This window comes from Drosophila elegans, unplaced genomic scaffold (genome assembly GCF_018152505.1).
Source record: "Drosophila elegans isolate 14027-0461.03 unplaced genomic scaffold, ASM1815250v1 contig_149, whole genome shotgun sequence".
NCBI classification, from domain to species: Eukaryota; Metazoa; Arthropoda; class Insecta; order Diptera; family Drosophilidae; genus Drosophila; species Drosophila elegans.
This window is the reverse complement of record NW_024545513.1, coordinates 15,710,374-15,721,977: the sequence shown is the minus strand read 5'-3', so window position 1 is coordinate 15,721,977 and position 11,604 is coordinate 15,710,374. Positions and strand designations below refer to the sequence as shown.

At 40.2% G+C, this 11,604-nt stretch overlaps 1 protein-coding gene across 3 annotated transcripts; it reads right to left on the bottom strand.

Annotated features, from left to right (window-relative positions):
* Positions 1–486: 486 nt before the first annotated feature.
* LOC108137683 (DNA topoisomerase 1) lies at positions 487–10,067 on the bottom strand. 3 transcript variants are annotated; one of them, XM_017259543.2, is made up of 8 exons: positions 9,812–10,067; positions 8,325–8,530; positions 6,577–7,546; positions 6,429–6,508; positions 3,185–4,314; positions 2,839–3,089; positions 2,556–2,749; positions 487–2,476 (listed from the first exon to the last, which is right to left on the bottom strand). In XM_017259543.2, the coding sequence occupies exons 1-8, from the start codon at positions 9,836–9,838 to the stop codon at positions 2,374–2,376; spliced, it is 2,961 nt and encodes a 986-aa protein (XP_017115032.1). In that variant the 5' UTR covers positions 9,839–10,067; the 3' UTR covers positions 487–2,373. The 3 variants fall into 3 exon arrangements, with proteins under 3 accessions (XP_017115032.1, XP_017115033.1, XP_041564750.1); XM_017259544.2 differs by lacking the exon at positions 9,812–10,067 and adding an exon at positions 8,630–9,558; XM_041708816.1 differs by lacking the exons at positions 6,429–6,508; positions 6,577–7,546; positions 8,325–8,530; positions 9,812–10,067 and adding an exon at positions 5,042–5,214.
* Between the last annotated feature and the right edge of the window lie 1,537 nt (positions 10,068–11,604).

The window sequence follows — 11,604 nt, the reverse complement described above, 5'->3', positions numbered from 1 at the left end:
AAACCTTCTTTAAATCGAATCATACTGTAACAAAAGGGTCTTCAAAATGTTTATTTATTCGGTTTTCCGGCCAAAAACACGATTTGCGAAAATATATTTTTGAATAAGCCACAACAGTACAAATATAGAATCACACCTTTTTAAACTTTTAGTTAAAATCTCAAACAATTGGTTTTCAAACCAGATCATTTTATTTTCTTCACATTTTTCCCCAACAAATTTTGAGTTTGGAAAATGACCGCAAATGGAAGAGGATCGATATCTCGTACTGTGCAAAACAGCAAGATTTTCAGATTTTGAGTTTGGAAAATGGCCGAAAAATGAAGAGTTTCGATATCTCGTACTGTGCAAAACCGCAAGATTTGGTCAAAATGTATCCAAAAAACATGGGTTTCCAACCAACAAATCAGTGTTTTAGCCTTAGCAAAGCAGTTAATATTTAACTTAGGATAATTCACCGAACAAATCGGAAAAAAACACTAGAGGTTCAATTTTAAAATTAAATATATGTTGTATGTATATTTGCATCATTCCATTACAATTACATTAACTTACGCTTAAGTTTGTTTGTTTTTTTTTTCCATATATTTTGTTTTTGTTTTCTTTTAAAATAGTGGTTTTTTCTTATCATTTCGTCTCTTGTTTTTTCTTTGCTTATATCAATATTGTAATATGCCAAGTTTATATGTGAGTGGGAGGAGGCGGGGCGAAGAGGGGTTCGTAATTAGTTTATTTAACTTTTGTTGCCTTTTGAAAGCATTGTCCCGCTCCCGTATGCGAATCCACGACATACGTATATAAATGTTTGTGTTCACTAATCACTAATTATCATATGTGTTTGGGTTGCTATTTATATATAAAGATCGTTCTTTATTTGCAATGCGCATCTGCAATTTATTCTAGGGGGCGGTGAGGCGAAATTTCCATCGATTTGCGTATTTTAAAATTAAAAGTACATACAATCATCGATCATTATAAATCATACACGATGGGTAGGGGGATAAGGTCTAAAAGTTCCATTCAAATCCACTCTCGGTTCAGCGGGTTTCGAATAAAAACGGTACGGTCTGCAACGCAATTGAGTAATTACAAAATATATAAATATATATATATTTTGATTGTGGGCCGCTGGACGAAAAGTGGCCCCAAATGGACGCTCGATTTTTACAGGCTGTGTTTGTTTTAGCTTACTTAATTGCACATACTAATAGATCCTACATGTATAAAGTTCCATTCTTTCAGATTAGAGTTTTCGCTGCGACTGTTTGTTGGCTGTGGTTTTGGTTCATTGATTGATTGATTGCAATTGCTTGCTCGTGTTGTTGCTTGGATCTGAGAACAGAATTTGAAACCTGTCTATCGTTATATATCAATAAGGGCTTAAAGTATAAAAAGGATTCCAAATGAATTTAACATTCGTTTGTTTATTTTAATTTTAACTAAAATCATAAGGTAAGGTACACAAACAAAACCACCTCGACATCCAATACACAGGGTCTCCTGGGTCTTGTAAATTGCGCTGGATCAGAGTTGGATTGAATAAATTATGCTATGCTAAAAGTTGGGCTACAAGGATTCTCTGTTCAATTTGCACTTAAATACGTTATCGTAGTTTTAATTAGTTTTTTTATAATTAATAATATTAATTAATAATGAAAGACATTTTTCGCTAAACAAAAATCAACTATAGGTAAAACATAAAAAAACTGTTAATCGTAAAATTTTCTGTTGCTTGCGTTTTGTTTGTTTGTTTCGTTTTTAGTTTTCTTATGTGTTTAATTAATGTAAGAGAAGTCCGATATGACAAAAAAAAAAAAATTTTCTGTTGCTTTGTTGTAGATGGTAACATAGAAAATGATGTTCTTATTTTGTTTTTAGGCTGCTGTGACGTCTTTCCCATTATATTATGTTTAATATATATATATATATATATATATCCATATAGAAGTGTGAGCGCTTGTGTGTTTGGTGCGTACATTTCGCAAGTTAGACTTCAGCGTAGTGCACACTTGAAACAATCAAACGATTAAAAGCAGACAAAACAGACGCAGACGCAGGACGCAGGACGCAGATCCCCCCCGAATTCGGTTCATCCTTCTCGTTCTTTTTGGCCCAAAATCCCGGAACGACTTCCCCAAAAGCTGGACATATGCACTACTCATTGCATAAACTCTTGGAGAATGTACGGAATATGCGGAATGACCTGGAATCTATCAACCGGCCTTGTGGTGGGTGTGGTTTTTATGGATTCGTGGTTTTCTATTTTTGTGTGTGTTTTAACCTGCGCTGTCTATGCTTTTTGAGTGTGTGTGTGTGTGTGTGTGTGTGTGGGTGGCGTTGAGTGTATCCGTAGGCGTGGTTGTGAGAACACATTTAAAAACGATAATTCTCATCGGCCATGTGCACTGCCCACAGAAATTTGGTTCTTTGCGTTTTGTTGAATATCTTCTCGATCGGCACTCCATGCTTTTTACACCTGCAAACGGAACAAACGGAATATTATTAGCATATAATTAATATATAGAGTGTTAAGCACTGAGCGGGACGACACTCACCAAGCCACCGATATGCGTGGATCGAGATAGTTTAGCTTAGATGTGCCCAGGGCAATGGTCTTATTCTCGTCTCTATCAGTCTCTTGTAATTCTAGTTTCTTCAGCTGATCCTTCAGGCGTTCCAGCTGTTTGCCCTTCTTGTCAGCATTCACCTTCTCCTTCACGGATCCCCGTTTGGCTGCCTTCTTTAAATCCTGCATCGCAAAAGATGGAACATGTTGAGAATCACATATAACATATAATGGTAACTGAATAACTGCAGCATACACTGGCATATACTCACATGATATTCGGCCTCGCAATCATCGATGGCATCACGCTTGGCCTTGATCTTCTCCTTTAGGTTCTCCATCGACTTCTCGTGACCCTTGGGCACGGACCGCTGATGGTTACAGAGGATGGCCACGGCACGATTGGCGCGATTGTAGGCCAACAGCTTTTCCGGCACCGTAGCGCTCGGATCGGTGAGCAGATCCAGCTGGCTTTGCAGTGTTTTCGAGGCGTTGTACGTACGGAATACCTTGGCCGTGAGTCCTATTTTGTTCGGGGTCAGACAGTTTCACAAGTAAGTAAAGAAAGAAAGGTGAGAAAGGAGAAAGGTGAATGGGACAAGGGATATATATGCGTACCATCCATCAGCTCCTTGAGATGCTCGTTGAGCACCTGGGTGTTGAGTCGATCAAAGAGGTCGTCGCCCTCTTTCTTGTGCTCCATAAACAGCTCGAGGTTCTTGAAGACGCGCTTCTCCACCTCGACCTCGTTGTAGTAGCGAATGGAATCCTTACCGGGAAAGTCGAACACCACCACGTTCTCTTTGCCATTCAGCTCCTTGTGCAGTTGGACATGTTCCACGCGCAGCGAACAACAGCCCACGGTGTCCGCCTGATCCTCATCCTTTTCGTTACCCGCTCTCAGCGCCAGTTTGTCGATGAAATAGAGGGCCACCGCCCGCTGGCGAACCCTCATCTCCTTGGACTTCCACTCGTCGCGATAGGTGGCCCGGATCTTATCGATGACCTTGTCCAGACGGCGCGCCGTCTCGTACTTGATGTGATCCTTCTCGCCCTTGAGTTTCGATGAGGGATTCAGCATGATGTACTTCACCTGTCCCTGTACGTTCTCGATCCAGGAGGCCAGCCAGGTGACCGTGTTGTCGTGGCGCACCTCCTTCCAGCGCGAACCGCTCGGCGGTGATGGCACCGTCGACTCCTTGCCGCAGTTGATCGACACATCGCTGGCCTGGATGCGTCGCTTGATCATGCCCATTTTGGGATGCTCGCCGCGGCCGCGGAACAGACCCGGCGGCTCCAGGCGAAAGTTGCCAATCTTCTCCTTGTGCCCGTCAATCATACAGAAGCCGTACTCCTTCATCAGCGCCTCGTTCTCGTTCTTCTTGATCAGTTTCTCCTCCTTGCTGGCCGCCTTGCGCTTCTCGGATTCGGCCTGGAAGAAGTTGAACATCTCCTGGAAGTTGCACTTGCGGAAATCCTTGATAATCTCCTTCTCCTTGGACGTCATCGATTTGCGGAAGTCCTTGAAAAAGTTATTGTTGAACACGTCCTTGGTGCAGTAGTCATGATTCAACATCTTGGCATAGAAGGTGGCCGCCTCCTCCGTTTCCTCGGAAAGCTCCAGCGGCTTGCCGTCGTAGTAGAACCGCACGTTGCGGGGCACCCGCTCGTATGGTGGAGCGAACACGGGTCCCTTGTGCTCCAGCGTTGTCCACTTGACGCCATCGGCACGCTTCTCCTCCTCCCACCTGCAAAAACAAGGGATCGTTAGGTTAGTACCCCATTTATCTCAATGGCATTGCTACTTTTGGGAAATTTTAAGCAGGAAATCTTTGGAAAATAAATGTAGTACATTTTAAACCTTCCTAAAGAAAAAAAAACCTTCAAAAATGGTTTCTTTAACATGATAGATAACTTAAAAAAAGGTTTATTGAATACTTATTTCTTTAAAACTCAAAATATTTATTATTTAAGAAATGCTTTGCGTTATTTATTTTCAATCAAATAATATTATTATTTATAATGTGTAATTGATTTGAATTCGATAAACAAAGAGCGCGCTCTTACTTTTTTATAGACATACGTAAACATTTATCTTAATATTAATTTATTGAATATTTTTGCGCAAAATCAAGTTTAGTTGGTTATGTATTGGTTTACTTTATCGCACGTATACTGTAAAAATATTGCTTTTGTTGATTTGTCATACTTTTCATGCTAACAAAATGCCCGTCTTTCATTTAATGTGGATATGTTGACCTCGTTTTTGTGAAATTAAAGGTTATATTTGTGTGCGGTTTACTTTATCAAGTATGCATGCGTTTTGGTATTTGTTTACACTTTTTTTTTTTTTGCGAAAATACTTTGCCCCAGAGTAAATTCAATGCATGCAAAATGAACGCATATAATTCGTTCCCTGAATTGAGAATTGGGTTCACCCTATGGGAGGAGCGGAGCACCCTAATCACATCGTACCATCGAATTTGCTCTTCCTGAGCGCTCTTCCGTCGCACTCTTCTCTTTTTGCCCGCAACTGTGGCTATGGCCACGATCTGTTCCCCGAAAACCAGGCAAACACTCCGGTTTTCGAATAGACGTACTGCCGCCAAAGAGCGCGACACGACCGATGTCATCTGTGATCTATAGTTTTGTTTTAGTTTATCATATTACGCAAAGAAGCGGCGTTCGGACCTAACCTCAAAACCGCCCCTGCGACTGTGTGCGTTTGTGAGTGTGTTTTTGGGGAGCTCAGCTGATTTGGGAGCATGGGAAGGTAGTGAAAGGGGGCGGGGGGCGGTGACGGCGCATGCGTTTCGTGGCGAATGGCGCTCGCACAGTGGCTGCCATCTATTGCTGCCCACATTCGCTCCAGCTCAAATAAAACACACGCGACAGACAACTTTCGGTAGCCACAGTGTGTGACTTTCAAAATGTAGGTCAGTGACATTCAAAATTCACAGTGAACACATGGCACGCACACACGTGTCACACCAACACGTTGTTGTTTTTGTGACCGGTACTTGTAAAAAAAAAAAAAATATATATGTATATATATATATCGCAAGGCCAACAAATTATTTGTTTAATATATATAAATCGAACGCTTTCCCCGCTATAAATTTAAAAATTAGGCTTTACAAACGCGCGAGTTACCTGTTTCAATGATTAATCATAAGCCTTTCACCTCGAATAACCTTTGCAAAAAGTGATTTTACTCACATATCACTGTAAAGATGGTTATACTGTTTAAATGTTTTTATAAAGAGTTCAACTGTTGACTGCTGAAGCCTTGAAAACTACTCTTAAACAAATGATAAAATCAAATTGCTTAGTAATCACTGTACAAATGTTCACAATATTTATTAACTGATTGATTGATTGACTATAGAAGTGTGACTTTTACTTTACATTACTTTTACTATCAACAAAATTAATACAACTTGTTATCAATTAATTTTGGTAAGCAAGTAATTCAAAATTCTACATCAAAACGTAGTTTTTGAAATGTTATATTTTCATTAAGCCCCCAGATCCCTATGCCAACTATATTTGGCAAGTAGGATTACACCTACTGCATTTAACTTATTTTATCTCATAACTTAGCTGCATAAGTGAGTTTAATGCAAGGAAAGTCATTTTCTCGAAGCTTGGGATCTTATTGTTTCAATTATCCCTTCGAAACTTTTTAGTATTTAACTAATTATTTCTGTGTTTAAATTAAAAGTATGGAAAACATTGCTAAAATCATAATAGCAACAACTGCTTTGAGTTCAGTTACTGTTTTCTATATATTTTATCTATATAAATGGCTGAATGGAACAATAAAAACAGTAAACAGCAAACAAAGTCAAAAGTTACTTACCATCTCCACACCTCCTCCTCCTCCTCCTTGATCTTCTGACGTTTGGTGGGGGATACGGTTTCGATCTTGACCACGGACTCCTGATCGAAAGAGTAAAATTATTGAATCATTTGTGTTGACTTCAACCTAATTATCAAGGGGGTCCTACCTGTTTAATCTTTTTCTTCTTGGGCTTGACGATGTCGTACTCATCGCCGGCCTCCATCATGACCCGCTTCTTCTTGGTCTTATCTTTATGCTCCTTCTTGATCTTCTTGCGCGCCAGCAGCGGAATGTCGTCGTCATCCATGCCGCCATCGGCCTGATCGGGTTCCTCCTGCTTGCGCTTTCGCATGGCCAGCGGAACGTCCTCCTCGTCATCGTCCATCTCATTCTCGGCCTCATCGTACTGATCGTTAATGTTGCTATCCTCTTCGGTGTAGCTCTGCTCGTGCTTCACCTCGAAGGGCGGCTCATCGCTACGAAATTGGGACATGGAGTAATCGCAAGAGCTGGCTTGCGACAGATTGTTGAAACTCTCGTCCTCCTTCTTGATGTCGACAATTGACTCCTCGTAGCCGTTCTTGTAGTTGGCTCCGCCATCGTTGCCATTGCCGTTACAATTGATGGCGGTAGACGCATCGTAGCCACCTAGCTGCTGCATCTGGAAGGGATCGACGTGGCCAGAGTGCATAAGCGGTTGGGAAACGGGCTCCGGCTTGACAAACACTCCATCGTACGATGGCGGTTCCTTCGAGGACGATGACGAGCTGCTGTGCCGCGAACTGGAATGTTTGCTCTTTGATGAGGATGACGACGAGGAGGAGCTCTTGTGACTGCTGCTGCTGCTGCGCTCCTTATCACGGGAGGAGGAGGACTTATGCCGGCTGGAGGAGCTGCTGCTGCTGCGATCCTTGTCCTTGTCCCGTCGCTCCTTGTCCTTTGAGGAGCTCTTGTGGTGGCCGGACGAGGATGATGATGACGACGAGGACTTGTGCTTGCCGCTGCTGCTTCCATCCTTGTCCCTGTGGCTGGACGAGGAGCTGCTGCGATGCGAACTGCTGCTACCGTCGCGTTCCTTGTCCTTGTCTCGATGCTTCGACGACGAGCTGCTGCTGCTCTTGTGTCGATCCTTGTCGCTATAATGCATAAAATGAGGGTTATTAAATGTTTATTTATTGATTTTATACCACTGAAGATGTTATTTTAAGCCTTTATACGACGATTTATAGTCGGAATCTTACTGATCTGCCGCCTTTGGGGCACTATAAGCTATAGCTCTCAGAGAAACAATTGGGTCAAATGTTCATTACTATCGTGCTTGTGTAGGTAATTGAATAAAACTGGTCTGATTGTAGTTTTTCATGAATTTAGGAGCTACTATATCTATATCGAATGTACTTGTTACCTATTTAAAAGTTTTGGGTTTCGACAAAAATAGCTTAAAGATAGAAAGACTACCAAATTTTCTGGAAAACATATTTCTACTATTTTAATCAGTTCTTTTTTTTTATGGGATTATGTATATATTAGGTTTCTCTCAATTGTAATAACTGTTTTCCCAAAATTTTTCGGGTATTCACATGCTTTTTTGGTCTAACAAAACCTCTTTGAAACATATAACATAAGCATAGTTTAGTTAAAAAATAGCAACATACAATTGGTAGATGGAGCTATTTCATCGATTTCTCAGATTTTACTTGATTATTTTCAACTTTATGTGAATAGTGTTACTTATTACTTATTTGACTATTCCAGATAATTCTAGACAGTGTCTTATTTGCTGATTGCTATTTCTCATCGATTTGTTGTATTTTACTTGATTATTTTCAACTTAGTGTGAACAATATCATATGTCCCATGGGGGTTGACCTATTTTAACTATTCCAGATGGTTATAATCGTTATATTCTCGTACCGACTGCTGCTCTTGTGATCCTTCGATGAGCTGGATGATCCGGAGCTCTTGTGCTCCCTGTCCTTATCACGATGCTTGTCCTTGCTGGAGGATTTATGCTTGCTGCCGCTGCTCCCGCTGCTGCTGTGGTGGTGGTGGTGTCCATTGGTGGTCACCCCGTTGGATTGAAATACCTCACAGCTGCCACCATTTTGTATGTGGATATTCTGCGGACGAGAGAGAAAGAGAGAGAGAGAGAGAGAGAGATGTGGATAGAGTTATACCTGGGTCAAATAAAAAAGTGAGAGTAAATCCGGGCCAGAAACCTGTGCATCCGTCATGTCCCCTGATGAATTCCGCGCTGCTCTCTTGCAGATTCCCTATGTGGGATGGCCTTCTTTTACGATTTCGGGCGACAATTTGTGATTATCTCGTGTCTATTCGCCCACCACGTGGTGAAAATCAACCCTAACAAATGCCGCGTAGGAAAATTCACTCGAAACGAGCAGCAATGGGTTAAGCGATGAAGAAGAAGAACCGCCAGAGAGCGATGGCGACAGGAAATTGGAAATTGTTCCCGGATCGGTTGGAATAGGCTAAGAAAACTTCTGCCAAACAATGGAACACGCACACACATGCACTGGAGAATACAGAAAATCGTTTTTTACGCTCTTTGCAGCATAATTCTTTTTTCTTTTAACGTGGGCGCTGCATCAAGGCTACACTGTACACACACTGGGTGGTGGTGGTGGTTGTTGTTGTTGTTGCTGCTGCAGCATAATATTTCCCAAGTGATTATTTTTGGGGTGGCATATGTATCTGTCTTATCAGAAGAAATAAAAAAACCTCTGTATATAAATGTAATTGCAAAATGGGACACTTGCAATTACATACATGAACGCTACAGGGCAACAAAAACAACAAACACATGTGATTTTTTGTGTGTGGAAAATGCCAGTGTGACCAAATTAGGCAGTAACAACAAGAAACGGTGAAAGCACACTGATAAGGCAGAATAGAGCATAGAGGCGATGGAAAATAAAATAAGGAAAACTTATGAACAGAGTTTAGTTTTGATTAAAGAAGGGAAATCAAGGAAAACCGAAGCTTAGTGGCCGTGAAAATACCAGTTTTGGTATTTCAGCTGCGGGCACACTGTGCCAAATACATTTCGTCTGCCTCTGCTTTTCCCCTCTCTCTCTTTTGTCCCCACCTTCACCGTTTTGCCACTTGCATTGTCGCCATTTTCGTCAATTACCAAAAGTCTTTTGCTCTTTTTTTTTTTTTTTTTTTTGGGGTTTTTTTTGCCTGCATTTTACGCACTCTGCTGGCAGCGACGTCGACTGCGACGCCGACTGCAGCCGTACACTTGCAACTATTCGTTGTACCCAATTTTGAACCCATTTTTTTTTTGTTTTGCGGCAGGCTCACGATTCAACACGTTTGCACTTTCCTCCTTTGGCCTTCGTTAAATTACATAAAAAGTACAGAATTTTTCGTGCACTTACATTCTCGACGGCCACATCCCCACTCATTTTGAGGCGCTCGGCGTTCTATCTTCTTTTTCTGTCGGTCTTAAGTATTTTTTTTTCAAGCTCCGCACTGTCGTAGAATTGAGTGGAAACACTCTTGAAAAGTCCGGCGGCAGGCACTGGGGTTTTACGAGTGAGCAGCGTTTTTTGCCCTTGCTTTGGCTATTTTTCGTTTCTCAGCGCGCAGCCACGCGAACGTTCTCCGTTGACCGTTAGAGGTGGGGAATCGTCGATAGAGGTTAGAGGTGGAAAAACACCGATGGAAACATCGATGCATCGATATTTTTAAACATTTTGGGAACATCGATGTTTTATGGCGACTACCGATATTTTTTCCGCATCACTAATGTGAAGGAAGCTGAAAAGGAATATGGGAAAAATCAAGTTCGTAAATTAACTTATTAAGTGTATTGAGATAATTTTTGGTATTTAGCTGCTGATCTCAACAGCTGTGGCTCGTCAAAACGAACAAAGTCTACAGGTCAAACATTTTTTTTATGTTCTTATGAGCCAAATAAAGTGGATGGTCGATATGCTCTGTGGAAATCGAAGTTTCATACTTTTCAAAAATCCCAACGTTTTTTCAGGAATGGACTGCGTTGAAAGAGGGCTGCACCGCAGAAACATCGGTTAACTATCGCATAAATTAGTCAGTCAAAGTCCGTTAAATTTTAAATTTGGAACGGCAAATGGACCTTCCGGTCAACGGATGGTGGAAGGTGGATGGATCTCTGTGGAAAGGGTCTGTTGAATATTATTTTTTCTAGGAACATACAATTTAACTTCGCTTTCTTTCACGCAAAAAATATCTAAACATAAAAGTATTACAACTAGATCTATAACTTTTGGTTAAAAAAAAATATAATTTCCGCTTCCGGCTGTTTTTTAATTTTTCCACCAATCGGGCTTAAGGAAACCAAATTTGAAGGGATAAAAGCGAAACTAACTACTCTGATCCAGTTATTACCCACTGTTAAAACCATATAAAATGCAAGTATGTTTTATATGACTGAATTTATAAAAAACAAAGGCCCGTTAAGAAACCACAAATATTTATTTTTTAATCTTTGGAGTTAGATACAATTTACCAAATTGATTCTACAATCATTACATATTTGCCTGGGCATATCTAAATCCCCCAATTGAACGTTTGCAGGGAATCAAAATCACCTTTTATATGTATTTTCACATGATTCGATCCAAGTTGTCCACAACAACAATTCCATTAGATGTGGAAAAACATTGATGCAAATTTTGTATTAATCAATGTTTTTTATTATTTCAAACAAAAAATTTATATTTTTCGCCAAAAACATCGATGTTGCCCTCAGTAATTTGTTTAAGTTTTATAAAATCCGTTTGGTTTTTTTGTAGATAGCAGAAATGTGTAGAAAAATTCTTCTTTTTAAAGATCAACCGTTTGTTTATGTTTCAACTTTGAAAATTCTTTTTTTTTGTGCTTTGACCAATATAAATTTTAAAACACCACCAAGACCAATTAAAAAAAATAAAAATTCAAATAAAGTTATCAAATATAAATTCATAGAATGTTTAATTTATTATTTTGTTAGCGTATATTTTGAATTTGTTTTATTTAAATATATTTGTCGCATTATTCATTTACATGTTTTCATTTGAATTTAGTCATCTGCCTGGCAAATAAAATGTTCTAATTTATCACAACTAAATTCACTTAGAAATTGAGCATTCAGACCAACGCAGCACGGTATCCGAAAACTACAAATTCTTTGAAATAACGTTTCCGGGTT